This window comes from Somniosus microcephalus, chromosome 22, assembly GCF_052327205.1.
Source record: "Somniosus microcephalus isolate GS21.2 chromosome 22, FLI_Smic_1.0, whole genome shotgun sequence".
Lineage (NCBI taxonomy): Eukaryota > Metazoa > Chordata > Chondrichthyes > Squaliformes > Somniosidae > Somniosus > Somniosus microcephalus.
The window spans coordinates 73,165,070-73,185,869 of record NC_141008.1 but is presented as its reverse complement, the minus strand read 5'-3'; the positions used below and the strand labels follow the sequence as shown (position 1 = coordinate 73,185,869).

General features: G+C 44.6%; 1 protein-coding gene across 4 annotated transcripts in view; it reads left to right on the top strand.

Moving 5' to 3' along the window:
• The window catches only part of LOC147102522 (membrane-associated phosphatidylinositol transfer protein 3-like), a 495,678-nt gene that overhangs the window by 15,841 nt on the left and 459,037 nt on the right, over positions 1-20,800 (top strand). The window contains exons 1-2 of one of the 4 annotated variants that reach the window (XM_085965039.1): positions 2,329-2,780; positions 3,007-3,102. In XM_085965039.1, the coding sequence (XP_085821165.1) occupies positions 3,042-3,102 (61 nt within the window). In that variant the 5' untranslated portion in view covers positions 2,329-2,780; positions 3,007-3,041. Of the gene's footprint in view, positions 1-2,328; positions 3,103-20,800 lie in introns of those variants that run through there. The other 3 variants (XM_085965038.1, XM_085965037.1, XM_085965040.1) reach the window with 3 other exon arrangements.

Below are 20,800 nucleotides of genomic sequence, written 5' to 3'. Positions count from 1 at the left end.
CTGAGCGGGGAATCCACATCGAGATAAGATTGGGGCCATATATAGTTTCTTTTTTAAATTATACCTAGAACTATTGTCTGCCTATTGTATGACACATGCAGCTTTCACTTAATGGTTTCCCATGATAGCACCCCGAACACAGGGACTTCACTTTGTGAGGAGATATAGTTAAGACCCTAAGACCAGGAAGCTCCAGAGCGATTTGGACAGACTGGGCGATTGGGCGGATAAATGGCAGATGCACTATAATGTGGACAAGTGCGAAGTTATCCACCTTGGGTGCAGGAACGGGAGGGCAAATTATTATTTAAATGGCAATAGATTGGGAGAGGGGGAAGTACAGAGAGACCTGGGTGTTCTTGTACACCAGTCACTGAAGGCGAGCATGCAGGTGCAACAGGCAGTCAAGAAGGCAAACGGTATGCTGGCCTTCATAGCAAAAGGGTTAGAATACAGGAACAGGGATACCTTGCTGCAGCTGTACAGGGCACTGGTGAGACCACACCTCGAGTACTGTGTACAGTTTTGGTTGCCTCATCTGAGGAAGGATGTTCTTGCCATGGAGGGGGTGCAGCGGCGATTCACCAGGCTGATACCAGGAATGGCGGGAATGACCTATGAGGAGAGACTATGTAGTTTAGGGATGTACACACTGGAGTTTAGAAGATTGAGAGGGGACCTCATAGAAGTGTATAAAATTCTGACAGGTCTAGACAGACTGGATGCAGAAGGAATGTTTCCCTTGGCGGGTGAGAACAGAACTAGAGGACATAATTTGAGGATAAGGGCTAAACCATTTAGGACAGAGATGAGGGGGAATTTCTTCACTCAGAGAGTGGTGAACCTGTGGAACTCATTGCCACAGAGGGCAGTGTACGCCAGCTCATTAAATATATTTAAGAGGGAATTAGATATATTTCTACGGGCAAAAGGGGTTAAGGGTTACGGAGAGAAGGCGGGGACGGGATACTGAATTAAAAGATCAGCCATGATCTCATCGAATGGCGGAGCAGGCACGAAGGGCCGAATGGCCTACTCCTGCTCCTATCTTCTATGTATCTATGTATCTATGTCCTCTGTGAGGCAGTAGTTAATGGTGCTGTGACTTAATAATGGAGACTACTGCAGGATAAGTGAACTTGGAATCTGTCTTAGGATCTTCATTCAGAAACTCTGTTTCACATCACCAAATAAGGATTTTGATTCTGTCACTAACTTTCCATGGTGTAGACTGATGCATAAAGCTATTCTTGTCAGAGGAAGAATTTGAATAGGTTGATGAAGAAGTGAAAGGCCATGGTTTCGGTGAAAGAATGAAACATGGTCCGTCTGGTCCGGAAATGATGAGCTGCAATGAATGAGCTGAATACTTTTGTTACTCCTAATTTTTTTTTTTTGGGGGGGAGGGGCGGATTCTCCCCCAATAACCCCTGACCTTCTTACTTCATGCATCATCTGTGGCTGAGCAAACAGGTGGATAACAATTAGCGTCTGCCAAAGGTTGCGGTGAACCAGTGTAAAAGCAGCTCACCGATGGGCAGCACGGTGGCATAGTGGTTAGCACTGTTGCCTCACAGCGCCAGGGACCCGGGTTCGAATCCGGCCTCGGGCGACTGTCTGTGTGGAGTTTGCACATTCTCCCCGTGTTTGCGTGGGTTTCCTCCGGGTGCTCCGGTTTCCTCCCACAGTCCAAAGATGTGCGAGTTAGGTTGATTGGCTATGATAAATTGACCCTTAGTGTTAGGGGGATTAAATACGTGGGGTTACGGGGATAGGGTGGGATATGTGTCGGTGCAGGCTCGATGGGCCGAAATGGCCTCTATCTGCACTGTGGGGTTTCTGTGATTCTGTGAATCACCTGTGCAGTTCTATGATCCATGCCATATAGTATGGGGTCAAAAGTAAAGGTTAACGCAGACGAACAGTGAAATGAGAGAATAACTTCAAAACACAGCAAGGTTCCTCTCAATAACCACAAACCATGAACACAGAAATACAGAACTGAGAGCAGTGGGAGAGCGCTGAACTGCACAGTAATGACAGTGTACATAAATAACACAGGACTCCTCAAACAGATTCAATAAGATTTAAAAAATCCAATGGGCTGTAATTGCCTGTCAGTTCTTTTAACTTTTTTTATATATATAATTTTCTTCCCTCCTTTATCAACCAAATTTCCTCTCCGTTATGATAATTCTGCATGTCAGCGAGTGTTGGCGGGCTATTGAAATGAAGGGTTTACACGGCTGAGGTAAGAAAACTACTAAGCACTTGATTTGAGTATAAAACAAGGCTTTAATCAACTGTTTCACAACCATGAGTTCTAGTTACATCACTAGTTCCTGGTTACAAAAACGTCTTGAGCAAGCTGGGCCCACGCCTGAGTATTTATACTTTCCTTTGATGGCGCCACCAGCTGGCCGCCCAGTGTTATCTCATGAGTCATTTCTACATGAATGGTGAGATTGATGATAACGGCCAAGCCTGATTCTGTTCACGTACCACCCACTTCCAGCAAGGGTCAGTGGCTAGAAGTCAGGAATGGGAGGCCTCATTCATTCTCTTCTCCTCAAACCGAGGATGGCGAGGCCAAATGTAGCATCCCTACCGCCAGCGGAAATCAGCTATGTTGTTACAAACGAGGGACTAAACCTGACCTGTATGACTCAGCTAATCACTGCTTAACAAGCTGAGCCATTGAAAGAGCTGATTTCATTTTATGTTTAGAGCGCTTTTGTATAATATGAGCCACATAAAAAACAGTGCGCTAGAAAAGTAGGGTAAGCTGTTATGTGTGTGTTCTGTTAGTGAAGGAGTCATAAAAGATCTACATTATACCAAGGCTGTAGTCAATTGAAGAACCTTTTCAAGGCCGTCTAATGTAACAACATAGTTTGCCAGTACTTAGTGTTCTTTTTTAAGGAAAATCGCAGACACACGTGAGTGTTAGCTCTGGGTAATAGGAGGGCTAGCTTTCTCTGACTGATCTTTCTCTTCCTATTGCAGCTGCCTCTTGCCGATACAGAAACTCACAGTGGCGGATGCAGAATATTGTGCATGACTCTGGCGACAGCTCAGAGGATGAATTCTTCGATGCACGAGGTTTGTGGAAGCGCTATTTGTTCTGAAGAAATCAATAACCATTGTTGCCGGTTTTATTTTTCCCCGGAGCGTGCAGACCGCCCAGCGAATGGGGCAGACGTGTTGTACTGTCTTCAGCGTGAGGTCCTGATTTACCAAAATAGGGCCTGAATTTAATGACGTCCATTTTTCTTGTGTACCTTTTAGTGATACAAAACTGCAACTACATTTTGCATCCAAAATTTTAACAGCCCATATATGGATAGGTCGTTAATTAAACGGGAGTGATCTGATTAATGAGGGTTATTTTCCTGCCTGCAATTAAATTTTCAAAATCCTGTTAGACACATTCAGACCTGTCGGCTAACAGCTACTCTGTGCATCTAAGGCAGATTCATGGTGATATAGGGAATTTCAAGCCGATTAAAGTGTGCGGCTATTGCCTAATGGTTTATTCAGTTCTCTGCCCCCAGTTTCATCGTGTATTCAAGCCCATTGTTATTATATCTGATAAAGCACCTGGTGTGGTTTAAGTTTAAAAAAAAAATCCCAAGCTGGTATCGATTGAGAATGATTGCTAATGTTCTATTTCAGTTTTCTTCAAAATCTATAATAGGGGAAGCATGCCAATCAAAGATACCCAGAGAGTGAGGTCCCTGGAGGTGTCGGATGCTAATAGTAATTGCACATTATAAAAAAAAGTTCTCATCATTCATCTGCTGGTCTCTCTTCATTATGCTAGTTCACTGCTGTTAGTAATGCCTTGTCCTGAACGAATCAGAATAACTGTAGTAAACTCAGCTATGAGATTATACTTAGAACTTACAGTTGGAGATTTGAGTGGATGAATGCTTAATATATTTGTATGACATTCCTACATGAGCTTTGCTAGATTAGCCCTCTATATTAACATTACTACAGTTAGCTTCTGGGTTTGGTAAACCAAGGCTCTATTTCCAATTTTCCTAATTGGTGCTTTTGCTGGTTTTTGATTGGCCACTGCATGCAACCCTGGTCATCAGCGCTCATCTGCTCTCTTCCTGTGTTGTGCTATCTCACTGTTGTTGGGCTATAGTCATGGGAAAAAAAACCTCATTGAACCCTTTGGGGAATTGTTGTGTCCGTGTATAATAAGACACAGACTGCAGGAGAACGGTACAACAGGTGTTTACTCAACGTGGCTCACACAGGAACTGATCTGTACAGATTACTACTCAGTGCTATATACAGGTGTGGTCACTGCCGGTACTGCAGTATACATGAGCTGTAAAAGATAGTTCCCCCCTTAAAGGTATATACATTACAGGAATGAATTTCCCTTCCTCTTGGCAGAGCAGGAAGTCTAATCTTAAATTTACACCAATAACGTCTGATTATAAACTAAGTGCCGAACATAGTTACTGTGAAGTATTAGATCAGCAGTCCTGTAGCGTACAAGAAACTGTTATATTCATTAATAATCTAAGGTGATGTAACAAGAAATTAACAATTCACTCAAAAGGTGGAACTTTTCTAAATCCAGCAGATTAAATATATATATTCATATTAATTACTAGAAATATAATTCTTGAAAATTTGCCCTTACCGAGTGGATAGTTTTAGCTGGCAGAATTGCCATGGTTGCTGGACACATGGATGACATACTCTACACTACATGTATTTTTTTTATTTAGTGTAATCCTGCCCTTGAAATCCTTCATTATCAGGAATGGCTTTCGGAGGTACAGTGCAGCTCTTTTCATTCAAATTAGCCCTTGTTACCGTGTATCCCGTAGCAATCAGTGATAATGGGTGGTTTGTGTGGCAGAGTCTCTGTGACTGTTATCAATGCCACACTGTGATCAGCCAGATGGAGCAAGGCTCAAGAAGAGTTGGCCGACTGATGTCGGACTTTCCTCTCCTTGAGGTGGAATATTTTGACTTAACACAGTGCTCAATCTCATGGTCTGGCTGAGAACTGATCAGACATGCTCCACTGTGGCACAGTACATTTGAACTATGACAGACCTGCTGCTTGAGCCGCGACTCTCTCGTCCAGAGGCAGGCAGAGCACCATTTGTACTTGCAGCTGGTTGGAAATCATTATATTATTTAACAAGTGTTAACATAGTACCCGACATTGTCAATGGCATAACGGACTAATTTACTGCAGTTTCTGGAACCTGTGTGATACAAGTGGACAATTTTAACTCTGATTGCTTGGCGAAAATATGGCCCGAAAATAGCTGTGCTACACTCATCGCAAGTTCCCGCTCGGATCCTGTACACCGCCATTTACCCAGGGCCTTCCGTTGTATAGCCTAGACAGCTGCCAGAATAAAGTGGGAGCCTAATTACTGCATGCAAATTGGAGCCCTATGGCATACATAGAGCCCCAGTATAATTCTGAGGGAAAATTGGGCAGAATGTGCGCTGCGCATGCTCCATCCTGGGTGGTAAAGCAGAAACGGCCAGAACAGGTACATGCAGAATTATTTTTGTAGGGCCATGAGGAGTAGGAATGCTCCACTGGGCTCCACAAGAATACTGTAGGCCAATACCACTTCAAGCACCCCCTCCCTCCAACTCCTCCGCTGCTTATTCCAACCCCCACCCCCAGGACTACTTGCCTGCTGGCCAGCTCATCCTCTAAACCACCCAGTATTGCACCAGACTGTCTCGCGGAGCCAGGAATATCTTTGGCAATTTTCAAATTCGATAGGTTTGGATGAAGGAGGTTGTTTTATCTAATCGCTCTCATGTTTCCAGAACCAACTCCAGCATCTTTTCATTTATCTTTAGCATTCACCTGTGCAGGCAGACAGGGTTTCAGGTTTAATGTCTCATCCCTCAATCCTGCCACTGGAATGCTGACCTGGACAATTGGTGCAAGTCCAGGTGTGGCGCACGTTCTGACCCAGGAGCGAACGTGCCACCAACTGAGTCAAGCTGACTCTCATGGAGCTTAGCAAAAGCATGAATGATATCACATCATAAGATTACATTGAGGCAAAACCAGACAGATAAACATGCAATTAAAATTATAAGGAAGAATTAACACATACAATGAAAATATTAACATTTCTCAGCAAATTGGGTTATTTTAGATGGATGAGTATGGTGCTGATCCTGCTCGCCTGCACTTCCAGCAGGAGATATACTTGCAAGGGGCGCAGGTGGGAGAATTGGAGGCTGCACTTTTGTACTCCAGTCTCCAACCTGTGCTTGCTATGAGCATGCCTCCCCACGGGTTTGCAGAATTTCCCCTATCCTTTATACAACTGGTCACCTAACCATACCACAGATGGACTTGGGCCTTTACATATTATGCATTTCGTTCACTGGTTAAGAAGAATTAAGATGCTGAGGGGGCTTGACAAGGTAGATGCAGAGAGGACATTTCCCCTCGTGGGGGAATCTAGAACTAGGGGTCATAGTTTCAGAATAAGGGGTCGCCCATTTAAAACGGAGATGAGGAAAAATTTCTTCTCTTAGAGGGTCGTGAATCTGTGGAATTCTTTACCCCAGAGAGCTGTGGAGGCAGAGTCATTGAATATATTTAATGTGGAGATAGACAGATTTTTGAACGATAAGGGAGTCGAGGGTTATGGGGAGCGGGCAGGGAAGTGGAGTTGAGGCCAAGATCAGATCAGCCATGATCTTATTGAATGGCGGAGCAGGCTTGAGGGGCCGAATGACCGACTCCTGCTCCTACGTCTTATGTTCTTATGTAATTTGTATCACTGCCACTGCCCATAAACTCTCTTCTATCAAAATGATTAATTGAAACATTTTTATATTTGATGAAAAGCCAAAAAAGCACCAAAAGAGAAGCAATAAAGGTTTGACAACATTTAACGTTTGCACAGAATGGGGTTCAATTATGAAGATATCAGCTCGCACCAGACTAACTGATACAAACATCTACCAGACTGGCAACAGCTCATTATATTTCTTTACATTATAATAAATATTTGTAAAGGTTCGTTGCAGCAGTGACCAAGTCCACATCACTGTCTGAAACAGCCCATCTCTTGTGTTCAACAACATTTCAACAAATCCAACTCGCTTTAGACACATTAGAATGGATTAAAATTTAAAATGGAAAAATTGTATTTTGTTCTTTAATTTTATGTTTTCTGTACTTTGACCCCTTTCTCATCCTCAGTCCATATGCCTCTGTTCTATCACTAGATGGTGGAGCTCACGGATCTCTCCAGAGGCAGTCTAAATACTTTCTCTTGATTGATTCGTGTCACAGGAACAAGGAGGGCATTTCTACTTTTCACTATGAAAAGATTGTTTGTGCAGAATATTCTGCATTGTTACTGCAGCTGTTATTACCACTCTTTCTAATACATGGGTCTGTCTCTTTCACGCTCTTTCTTTCCCTCTCTCCCCCCTTTCACTTTCGATCTTAATTCGTCAGCCAAGTGTGGTTACAGTTCACTTTTTTTGCCACCAAAGTGGTTTCATCGAGGCGAGGCCAACACTACTGTGGCAAATAAGCAGAGAGAATGTAGACATTTTCTCAGTGAAATAAAAGTCACCAATTTCAATAATCTGCCTGCCGTTTATTTTATATATCCTACATGGCTCGAGGTACAAAGTATAATGCTCTGAACAAAATTGAAATGAATTCCAATGTGAGGGACAAAAACACAAAAATGAAGCAGCGTATCTTTTAAATGGTGAGAGACTGGGAAATGTTGGTGTTCAGAGGGACCTGAGTGTCCTTCTACACGAATCACTGAAAGTTAACATGCAGCTACAGCAAGCAATTAGGAAAGCAAATGGTACGTTGGCCTTTATTACAAGAGGATTTGAGTATAAGAGTAAAGACATCTTACTGCAATTATATAGGGCCCTGGTGAGACCACACCTGGAGTATTGTCTACAGTTTTGCTCTCCTTACCTAAGGAAGGATATACTTGCCATAGAGGGAGTGCAACGAAGGTTCACCAGACTGGTCCCTGGGATGGGGGGCTTGTCCTATGAGGAGAGATTGAGTAGACTAGGCCTATATTCTCTAGAGTTTAGAAGAATGAAAGGTGATCTCATTGAAACATACAAAATTCTTACAGGGCTTGACAGGGTAGATGCAGGGAGGATGTTTCCCCTGGCTGGGGAGTCTAGAACCAGGGGTCACAGTCTCAGAATAAGGGGTCGGCCATTTAGGACTGAGATGAGGAGAAATTTCTTCACTCAGAGGATGGTGAATCTTTGGAATTCTCTACCCCAGAGGGCTGTGGAGGCTCAGTCATTGAGTATATTCAAGGCTGAGATCGATAGATTTTTGAGTATTAAGGGAATCAAGGGATATGGGAATAGTGGAGGAAAGTGGAGATGAGGTAGAAAATCAGCCATGATCTTATTGAATGGCAGAGCAGGCTCGAAGGGACAAATGGCCTACTCCTGCTCCTATTTCTTATGTTCTTAGGTATTAACTTGTACCTTGCTGCTCCACCTCAATCTATACAATAATTCTTATTGCTTTTAAAAAAGCTCCTGCTTACAGAACATATCCAAATTGAAGATTTTTAAAGTTCTAAAACATCTCTCCTTACTCGAATAATGGTACAGCTCTTCCAGGATTTCCCTCCTTTAAGTTACCCTTTTATCCTCTTGTTTTTTTTATGTTCTCCATCAGATCCACAATAAAAAAAATAAAACAACCCGAACAGTGAGGACATAATACAAAATAAACAAGCAATGCAAAGTTTCAAGTGCGGAACAATCAGTTGCCACACCAGGCAGAAGATATGCTTGAATGGTACAGGATGAAACACTGCCAGCACCATGCCCATTTCTCTCTGCCCCTCTAACACAATCTGGCTCACAAGGGCAATCCATGTCTTTTAGGAAAACCAGAGTAAGCCAGCATTGCCAATCAAGACTTAAACTTCCAGTTAAGAGTCCAGGGCCCATAGATTGGATTGTACCACACTCATTTTTTAGGTGTAAAATGGGAACCTATGGCCGGTGGTGCGTATGCACCCGTCCCACCGGAAACCCACTGCTTGCCATATTGGGCCGGGCGCCCCATGGGCATCTAGGGCGCACACCGGTAGGATGCAAAAACCTAATTATAATAATAAAATAAGGGCCCTACGCTGGTTATAGGATCCTTTTGTGAAATTGGTCTGCCCTAGCGTGTGACTCACACAGTAAATCATGGGACTAACCATGCAGGAGCACTGTTTAAAAGGCTCAGCCCCTCCGTATAGGATAGTTGCTGGTTTGTGCTTTTAGGCTGCTCGTCAACTTCTGGACCTCTTTTTGGGCTATTTTCTCTATTCCACTATTGACTTTGTGAGTTCTGCCAACAACTTTGTTCTGGTGGTGAACTGCTTGTTTGCCTTGTAAATATTGTATTTTACTCATAGGCGGTCTGGTAGGTCTACCTTTGGAGCTGGAAGAGGAGGGGTGCAGCACGAAGAGCAGGAGTAACATCGACCACCAGTCCTCCTAGCTGTCAGAACAACTAATACAAGAGCATTTCACCTGAACAATCCTTCCCCTCCCCAATACACCAACAGTCCTCCATCCATATGACCACTGACCTCACAACCACCAACTGATTGCCTTCTGTAATCCAGTCTCATGGGTCTTGCTTTAACTTGACTATAAATATTAACACCAACATCAAATAATGAAAAAAAAATCTTTACAACAACTCAATTCATATTTGAATAATAGTTAACTTATTGAATTAAGAATCACCCTTGTAAAAACCCCTGGTGCCTGTCTTGTGTGCTTGTTTACCTATCCTAATACTGCCACGAAGTGCATCCCCAGTGGCTACAGATTGGGAGATGGAAGACTGCAGAGCTTCCATTGAGAACACTTCAGATAGCTGTGGTGGGTGGCCTCAAGCAGCTCTGGGTCTTGAGGGCCGAGCTTCAGACTGTAGCATCTCGATGTGCACCGGAGCAGTCTGGTACTAACAAGGGCACTGGCGGAGTAACTGGCAGGGGAGCAGGTGCCACCCCCACTGAGCCAATGCCACTCCCCGGGGGCTTCGCCTCAGCACTCTTGTTGCTCTGAGTGAGAACAGAGTGCAGGAGTAAAGCGATGTCCCTGCAGCCACGTGAACAGACGTTTTCTGCCACAGTCGAATTTTAAGCCCAGATTTCCGGCCATGTGGTTGCCCCAACCTTTTATTCCTAAATAAATAAAAGAGGATAATAGTGTCATTAAATTTGAATCATTAGATATGATTTTAGTTAACTTGCTGTATTTAAAGTACTTAACATCGTTTCCCACAAATTGGTGCTTATATTAAACAATCTACTACAACCTGTCAACCTGTTTGTTTGATGTAAAATTTAGTAATGTAAGCAATCGGATAAATCCCTTTGCTGCAGTAGCCCTTTGTCATCAATTGAATACAATACATAGGCCTAGAAATTCGGTGGGCTGCGCCACCAGTTAGTGCCCAAAGAGGGCACTTAGTGGCTTTAGCGCCACTGGCCACGCCTCCCATGAAATTCAGGTGGGCGCTAATGGCGGCGTTAGCCTGTAGTGCTGCGCCGCCACCGATGATGTCATCGGTGTGCGCAGCGCCCCGCTACCACCCCGAATGCGATATTTGGTCGCGCCCCCCACTGTAGCGCCGGTCGCAATTCGCGACCGGTTCAGGGGGACCTACCTGCGGCGGTAGAGGCGCAAATTAAAGGAGAGGTGCGGGGCGGCCATTTTTGTTGGCCACCTGCCAGCACCTCTCCGCGCTGCTGTCCCCGGCCTCCTGAGCCCCTCCCCCCCCCCCAGGTAGTGCCGGCTGTGTCCCAAGAGCCCGGCACTTCTCCTCGGTGCCGGGCTCTTTTGCCGGCACTCGTGATCTCTGATCGCACTGCAGCAGGCCCCTCCCCTTTAAGAAGGGGAGGAAGGCCTGCAGTACCGCAGCGGGCCGTGCCGCAGCGTGTGGCGCTGTGGCACGTAGCGCTGCGATTTTCAGTTGCAGCGCCCCAAGAGGGACGCGGGGCGCCTCGAGCAGCGCCCCGCTTCCGTTTGGGACGCTGAAACTGAATATCGGGCTGGCGCAAGCGGCTCCGTCTGGAGCAGTAATTCCGGTGCCCAGGCGAGCTTGGCGCCCCAAACGGGGCGCCACCGAATTTCTAGGCCATAGTGTTTAATGGAAGTGCAAGAATTAAGGGTAAATTGTCTCCTTCTGTGCAAAGCAAAGCAAGCTGGGACTGCATATCAGAATATTGGGAGTGGACAAAAAGCACACCGTTACGCACCACACTCACCCTTGTCTGACATGCACTGGCAGTGCAGGATGATGCAAAATTTACCCTCAATTGCAAATGTAATGGACAACGTGTTGTTGACTCTTTAGTTGAGAATGGCTTTCATGTACCATGTTGGAGTCCCCTTTATAGTGTTGAAACTAGCCAGGAATAGCTGCAGTCATTTTGTCCATTTATTATATGCTTGACTACTCTTTGAAGTAGCTTTCACCACTAAAGTACTGGTGGTAGATTTTTTGAAAAGAAATATCTCCCCTGTTTATATTATAACGTTAGATGTTTCAAATCTGGACCTTCAGTTTTATTGGCCAGTTTACAACCCCATCACCTCTCCTTTTACACTTCAATATTGCTCATGTAAATGTGCTGGTATATAGCAAAGCATCTGAATTACAGCAACGTCATATTCCAGTAGAACAGTTCATTTCAAATGCTGGGAGCAATATTATTTTGGGAAATTAAACTTAAAATGTAGATTTAGAATATAAAATTTGAGTACATTGTGTTTCAATAAGGGAATGACTCATTAGTTACATAGAGTGTTAGATAGAATATACAGCACAGAAACAGGCCATTTGGCCCAACTATTCTGTGCTGGTATTTATACTCCACACGAGTCTCCTCCCATTCCATCTACCTCATCTCAGCTTTTCAGCCTATCTTTCTATCCCCTTTTCTCTCATGTACTCATCTAGTTTCCTTTTGAAAGCATCTAAGTTATTAGCCTCAACCACTTCCTGTGGTAGCGAGTTCCACATTCCAACCACTCTCTGAGGAAAGACATTTCTCCTTATTTCCCTATTGGATTTATTGGTAACTATCTTGGATTTATGGCCCCTAGTTTTGGATTCTCCTACAAGTGGAAACATTCTCTCCACATCTACCCTGTCCAACGCATTCACAATTTTAAAGACCTCTATCAGGTCACCTCCAAGTCTTCTCTCTTCTAAAGAAGAAAATCCCCAGCCTATTCAATCTTTCCTGATAGCTGTAATCTCTCAGTTCTGGTACTGTACCATGCTTTTAAATCTTTTTTTGCACTTTCGCCAGTGCTTCTATGTCCTTTTTATAGAATGGAGAGCAGAACTGTGTACAGTGCTCTTAAGTGTGGCCTGACCAGGGCCCTATACAAGTTCCTCAGAACTGTAAAAGTGTGCTGTTAAATGAAGGATTTACTTTAGTAGATGTTAAGTTGTCATAATCCAGAGTGTGCCAATTGGAAGCTTGCTGCATTCTAATTTAGAATAGTGTTAAGAACAATTATATTATTATATTTAAAATAGTGGAAAGTCAACGTGAATAGCAGATGTTTCAGTTGCCATGAGTTGTTTAAGAACAGTATATGACCAATTGGAGCAGGCCAAATCAAACAGAAGATCTTTACAAAATATTTGTAATTCACTACTTGTGTCATATAATATTAGTAGATCTTGAAAATTACTGCATCATATCAATTAGTCCCAGAGTGTCCAAACTGTGGCTCTGAGAAACTGGCCTTTGAAGCCCATGCATTTCAGTCTAATTGCACTTAAATTGCTTTGGCATTGCTGATAGGTAATCTAGTGTGTGAGGCATGATTGTGATGGTTAGCTGCTAACCTGGTCTGCCCCTTTAAAACTATGCACAAGTATTCGCAGTGGGAGCCTGGATCATGGCTGCTTGTACATGGCTTTTTCCGTGTTTCTGTTTATGATAAACAATCAACACTTCATAAAGAAGATCTTTGAACAGGTGAGGAGACTATTAGTAATGGAAAAAAATGACATTAGATAGAACAACATACTGATTGTCTGACTTGACTATTCCAACGCACTCCTGGCTGGCCTCCCACATTCTACCCTACGTAAACTTGAGGTCATCCAAAACTCGGCTGTCTGTGTCCTAACTTGCACCAAGTCCCATTCACCCATCGCCCCTGTGCTCGCTGGCCTACATTGGCTTCCGGTTAAGCAACGCCTCGATTTCAAAATTCTCACCCTTGTTTTCAAATCCCTCCATGGCCTCACCCCTTCCTATCTCTGTAATCTCCTCCAGCCCCACAAACCCCCCGAGATATCTGCGCTCCTCTAATTCTGCCCTCTTGAGCATCCCTGCTTATAATCACTCAACCATTGGAGGCCGTGCCTTCTGTTGCCTCGGCCCTAAGCTTTGGAATTCCCTGCCTAAACCTCTCTGCCTCTTTACCTCTCTTTCCTCTTTACCTCTCTTTCCTCCTTTAAGACGCTCCTTAAAACCTACCTCTTTCACCTGCTCCAATTTCTCCTTATGCGGCTCGGTGTCAATGTTTTGTCTTCTAGTACTCTTGTGAAGTGCCTTGGGACATGTTACTGCGTTAACGACGCTATATAAATATAAGTTGTTGTTGTTGTCTAATGCCAGTGGTACAAAATTAATGAAAATTAATCTACAATAATAATGTAGAAGTCACAGAGACCATTTTCTAAAAATGTAGAGGATAATCTACATATTGGAAGCTATATAATATGCAGAGCCATTTATATGTCTGGCATTGTTTGGACCTTCCATGATTCAACTTTGGGTGTTTTCGATGTATAATCTACCGGTAGATTAACTCCTGTGGAAAACAGTGGCAATGCACAAAGTAAGATATTACGAATTATGGTTCATACATTGCTGTAGATGTTCTTGCATGTTTATCAGTCTATTTGTATATTTTAAAAACACACCAAGTTCAGACAGTTTTGCAAGGCAGAGATTATTAAACTTTGGCAGGGATAGTTTACTATAAAAGGATAGTTCCTCGCTTAATTATCTTGGATCTAGTGTAGACCAGATGCTTAGTTTATTTTGTGGTTTTCTTCTTGCCAAGGGATGGTTGCTGAGCAACAATATTTGTCATATTATACTTTGCCTGATCCTTCAGTAGAAAACCAGCAATTCCTACAGAAACATTAACTTGAAGACTTCAGTGTGAGTTTGTAATCAGCTTGCAAGTTTTCAGTAAATCCCGTGAATTGCTGATAGAAATTCTGCTTGAATGTTGAATGTTTTTGAGAGACTAAATTGTGATGGTGGTTGAATTCTGGGATGGGCTGATGTCAGCTTTGAGACAGTTCAAACCAGACTTTTGTAAAGTCCGCGCCTCAATCATACACGGACTTCGGGAGAACAGTTTAACAGGTACTTTACTGAACAAGAGGCAGCTTGAAACTGAAACTACAGAAGCCTGCTAGGGCCTTTTATACAGGGGTGGTCACTGCCGGTACTGCAGTCTAAGACCAGTTATTCCCTTAAAGGTACATACACAACAATTCTTCCCCTTTTAGATAAACAGTACATAACATTCATTTAACAACTAAATAATAATTAATTACAATTACAATTTTCTCAGTAATATATACATCAACTGGAATAGTCATTTATAAGTTCAGTCTTTGAGGAGGCTTCCTGATCCAGACTGGATAGCGCCTTTCTCGAGTATCCTGTTCTGGCGGTGGAGTCAATTCTGGCTCATTGTCATTGGTTGGTTCATCAGCTTCCAATACCCCTGCTTCTGAGGTAGACGCAATCTGTACTTCGGGCTCATTACCAGGTGCACATGCTTGTGGTACAGGTTTGGCTTGTTCCTGTGACTCTAGAATCTGGTCAGCATGGCGTCTCATGATGCTCTCTCCAACGTCCACTGTGTACATTAGTGGTCCCTGCTGTGTGCATATCGTGCCTGGCTGCCATTTTTCTGTTCGGTAGTCGCGGGCCAAGACTGGTTGCCCTATCTTGAAGCTCCTGGTTGGCTTCTCATTTATGTGCTGGAACTGCTTAACCTCAACATCTCGTCTTATGTTTGGTTTGAGCAAATCCAAACGACATCTTAGTCTCCGATTGAAAAACAGTATGGCTGGAGTTTGCTTGGTTACTGCATGTGTCGCATTCCGGTAAGCAAACAGGAAGTTATCCACCTTGTGTTGCAGTGGTATGTCGTCATTATACATTGCCTTTATGGCCTTTTTAAAGGTCTGAACAAACCTCTCAGCCAATCCATTTGTGGCTGGATGATATGGGGCAGATGTGTAATGTTTCACCCCATTATTCTTCAGGAACCTCCGGAAATCCTCAGACACAAACTGTGGGCCATTGTCGGAACAGATCTGTTCTGGCAACCCATTCCTGGCGAAGATGGTCCTTAGGACTGCAATAGTTTTCTCCGTGGTGGTGGAGGACATTTTAATGACCTCTGGCCATTTCGAATGGGTGTCCACAGCGATTAGAAACATTGAGTCCATAAATGGACCAGCAAAATCAATGTGTACCCATTGCCATGGAGATGAGGGCCACTCCCATGGATGTAGCGGGGCCTGTGGTGGAGCGTTTTGGACCTTCTGGCATCCTGTGCATCTCTTGGTCATATCCTCGATTCCTTTATCGATTCCTGGCCACCACACAAATGCCCTGGCTAGGCTCTTCATTTTTACCCCTCCCAGATGACCCTCGTGAAACTCATTGAGTACTCTATCTCTCAACTTGGGTGGAATTACCACTCGGGATCCACACATCAAGGTTCCCCGGCACACTGACAGCTGTTCCCTCCTTGGCGAGAATGCTGGCAACAGTGAGTCGCCATATGCTGGCCATCCCTTCACCATCAAATCATAGACCCGAGAGAGTGTTGGGTCATTTCGGGTTTCCTTCTCAATACTTGCGTTTGTAACAGGCAAACATTCGACTATGATCGCATGGAATATCTCCACCGGGTCCACTGCAGGTGCTTCTTCCGCCGTAGGCAACGGTAGGCGCGACAGCCCATCAGCGTTTCCATGTTGTTTTGTACCTTTGTACTCTATGTCATACTGATGTGCCCCTAGAAAAAGTGACCATCTTTGCAGCCGTTACGCCGTCATCACCGGAACGCCCTTCTTTGGGTTAAAAATTGAGACCAGGGGTTGATGATCAGCCAGTAGGGTGAATTTCTGCCCGTGCAGATAGTGATTGAACTTCTTCACCCCCCACACCAGGCTGAGGGCCTCCCTGTCAATCTGGGCGTAGTTACGCTCGGCTGAGGTTAGCGAGCGCGATGCAAAGGCTATTGGCCTCTCTGAACCGTCACGGAATTTGTGTGACAGCACCGCTCCAATGCCGTAAGGTGACGCATCACATGCCAACTGAATCGGTAGTGTTGGGTTGTAGTGGGCCAATACTTCTTTTGAAGTGATTTGTCATTTACATTCCTGAAAGGCACGCTTACACTCATCACTCCATTTCCATGTTACACTAGTTTGAAGGAGGGCGTTCAGTGGGTGCAGAATTGTAGATAAATTCGGCAAGAACTTATGGTAGTAGTTCACCAACCCAAGGAACGACCTCAGTTGCGACACATTTTCTGGTGCTGGAGCCTTGGCTACAGCCTCAATCTTGTCCGGCGACTTATGCAACCCTTCCTCATCAATCATGTGGCCACAATACAAGATTTGTCTCCTGAAGAACTCGCATTTGGGACGGTTGGCTCATAGCCCATATTCCTGCAATCTCGTGAGCACCTGTTCCAGGTTGGCAAGGTGTTCATTGTCATTTTCGCCCGTAACCAAGATGTCGTCCAAATAACACTGGGTCCCCGGGATCCCTTGCAGGACTTGTTCCATTGCCCTCTGCCACATAGCCGGGGCCGATGCTACCCCAAATACCAGTCGATTGTACTGGTAAAGGCCTTTGTGAGTGTTTATCGTGAGGTATTTCCTAGATGCTTCTTCCACCTCCATTTGTAGATACGCTTGAGCCAGGTCAATCTTTGTAAAACGTTTCCCTCCAGATAGTGAGGCGAAAATATCTTCTATCCGTGGAAGCGGATACTGTACTGTGTGCAGGACTGGGTTCACAGTCACCTTGAAGTCCCCACAGATGCGAACCTTCCTTGGCTCCCCAGGCGTGCTGCTCAATGCTTTCTTCATTACAGGAACGATGGGTGTGGCCCACTCGCTCCAGTCCACCTTAGACAGCACCCTCGAACGCTCCAGACTCTCCAGTTCAGCTTCCACAGCTGGGCGTATCGCGTGTGGCACTGGTCTGGCCTTGAAAAATTTTGGGGTTGCGTTATCCTCAATCTTTATGGTTGCCTTTACTCCTTTTAGAGTCCCAAGTCCTTGTTGGAACACCTCTTCCGCGTCAGATAGAATTTGTGACAGATGTCCAGGTGCGACGTCATCATCTTTTTTGTCAGTCACAGTTAGTGCCAGAATGGAATGCCAATCCAATTGTGGTCTTCGGATCCATTCACGTCCCAATAATGGTGGTCCTCCATCTCGTAGTATATACATGTATAGTTTCTGTGTTTCCTTTCCGTTATATTCAACTGGCACCCTTATTTTTCCTCTGGGGTAGACCTTTTGCCCCGTGTATGTCTTCAATACAATGGACGTGTCCTTTAAGGGTATGTGTGAGAATAGCCGCTCATAGTCTCATCGATTCATGACAGTTAGGGCTGATCCTGTGTCCAATTCCATCTTCACTGGGGACCCTGCTATCATGAGGGTGACCCAAATGGTTCAGTGATCTTCTTTTGCGATCACGTTGTGTAACTTTAAACAACTTAGTCGCCTGCTCCCGGAGTCCTTATCACTCTCCTGGTCTTCTGAACTACTATCTGTCAGTTTCTTTACTTTCCTGTACTGTTCCTTAGTAGTTCTTGTCATGTTGGTCTTCTTTCCCGACCTGCAGACTCTTGCTATATGTCCCATTTTCCCGCATTGCCTGCATATTTTGTCTTTAAACCAGCAGTCCTTCTGCTCATGGGTTGTTCTGCCGTAGCGATAGCACTTTTCGGCTCCATACACCATTTCGTTAGCTCTGTATTCTTGTGGTTTCTGTTGTATTTCCGCAGCTCCCCGTGCTGCTGCTTCGTAGGATACTGCCACGCTGAAAGCCTGTTCTAGCGTTAGGTCCTTTTTTGAAAGTAGTCGTTTCTGGGTTCCTTCACTCTGGAGCCCGCAGACAAACTTATCCCGTAAGGTGTCTGCCAGTCCTGCTCCGAACTGGCAGTGCTTCGATAACTTGCGTAGTTCCGTAAGATAGTCAGCATTGCTCTCATCTTTGTGCTGGTTTCTTTTATGGAACTTGAATCTTTCTGCTATCAGCAGTGGTGTAGGGCTTAGGTGTTCCTGTAAGATATGAACAATCTCCTCAAAACCTTTCTCCATTGGTTTAGCTGGGGTAATTAAATTCCGCAATAGGCCGTACGTACTCGCACCCATCAGATTGAATAATGCCGACGCCCTCTTTCCATCAGCCACCTCATTTGCCTTGCAGTACATTTCAATTCTTTCCACATACGTGGTCCAGTCTTCCACCTCGTTGTCGAAAGCAGTGATACTGCCACTTTTTGGCATCTTGGGCGATTTAAAATGGCGCCTCCCGCGCTTTTGCTTCTTCCCCAATGGAATAAAATGGCGCCTCCCGCGCTTTTGCTTCTTCCCCAACGGGATAAAATGGTGCCTCCCGCGCTTTTGCTTCTTCCCCTTACTGCCATGCTGCTCCTAGCGTTCTACGGGGTAATGGCGGCAACCCGCAGCTTCGGCGCGTCTCGCTTTCCTTCCCCCCCGTTTAGTTTCTCTCCGCTGTCCTGTTCTCGAGCACCGACCGCGCCCTGTGCGCTCCACCCTCTCTTGTTTTCTTTTCCCGGCGATGCTGCGCGGCCCGATTTGTAGAGCCGCTCGATCGAGCTTGAGCCCGCCGCAGTCCGGAAGGGTCAGCGCGCTACCTGCTACCAGCACGATTCGCTGGAACCACAGTCTCTCCCACAATTCTCCAAACACCGATGGATTCTTTGGGCGGTTGCCCTCGGTCGATGCCCGTTGCTCAGACTACGACCTTCCAGGACCTTCCTTTCAGGCGAGATCCCCGTGAGATGATGCCACACTGCAGGTGAGTTCGAACTTACTCGTCGCCACTGTAAAGTCCGTGCCTCAATCATACACGGACTTCGGGAGAACAGTTTAACAGGTACTTTACTGAACAAGAGGCAGCTTGAAACTGAAACTACAGAAGCCTGCTAGGGCCTTTTATACAGGGGTGGTCACTGCCGGTACTGCAGTCTAAGACCAGTTATTCCCTTAAAGGGACATACACAACAACTTTCATTGGCAAAAGCTTAATGCAGTTCAGTACCTTTTGTGGATGAGCCTGTCTACCAACTAGTTGGTGATGTTTTGAAGATTAGAGTTGGGTTAAGAGATGAGAAAAAAGTTAGTAGCAAGTTGTTCATATCCAGGGAGTAGTGAGCATAAGAATTTGGAGCAGGAGTAAGCCATACAGCCCCTTGAGCCTGCTCCGCCATTCAATAAGATCATGGCTCATCTTTGACCACAACTCCACTTTTATGCCTGATCTCCATATCCCTCGATTCCCCATGAGTCCAAAAATCTATCTATCTCAGCCTTGCATATACTCAATGACTGAGCAGCCACAGCCTTTTTGGGGTTGAGAATTTCAAAGATTCACAACCCTCCGCGTGAAGAAATTTCTCCTCATCTCAGTCTTAAATGGCCGACCTCTTATCCTGAGACTATGTCCCCTAGTTCTAGACTGTCCAGTCAGGGGAAACAACCTCTCAGCATCTACCCTGTCAATCCCCCTCAGAATATGTTTCAATGAGGTCACTCCATTCTAATTAGATGGGCTACTGACATCATAGAATGGCAATGAAGATCCCCTCCGTGAGGAAGTGGAGGCAGGTTTCTCTCTGACTCAAGACAATTTAAATACGTTAAATGTTGACTCAGTGAGGCAACCAGGAAAATGGGAGAGTTCTTAGTCTTGGATTAATTAAAGGTAGAACTTTTTCAATGTTCTTCCAATGGTTTCGTGACACTCCGAGGGAAAGGTGACTAACATGTTTTAATCTTATTTTTTTAGGATAGATAGAATATGGTATATTATTAAATAGAAATAAAGGGAAGGCAACATTAAAATAATTAAATTAAAAGAGGGAGAATGGGAAATGAGAGAATGGGGAAGGGAAGATAGGACAAGCATAAGTAAAGTGGTTTCAATGTTTTGAATTTAAAACCATGTTAAGTGTTTACTTTCATGGTAGAAGATAACTATTACAGCAATAAGGATACTTCTGTTACCTGACTAACTTTATTACTGTAGCATTTGTGTTTATTTCACTAAAATGGTGTATGAGTTGAAAAATCACCAGCCTAGAGAGACTGGAATGGCTAATACAAAAGCAAAATACTGCGGATGCTGGAAATCTGAAATAAAAGCAGAAAATGCTGGAAATACTCAGCAGGTCAGGTAACATCTGTGGAGAGAGAAACAGAGTTAACGTTTCAGGTTGATGACCCTTCGTCAGAACTGGAAAAAGTTGGAGATGGAACAGATTTTAAGCAAGTGCAGGGTGAGGGAAGGAAAGAACAAAAGGGAAGGTCTGTGATTGGATGGAAGGCAGGAGAATTAAAGAGACAAAAGGAATGATGGTGCGAGGCAAAAGTAGATGGTAATGGGACACGTTAAGAAACAAAAGATGACTCTAGATG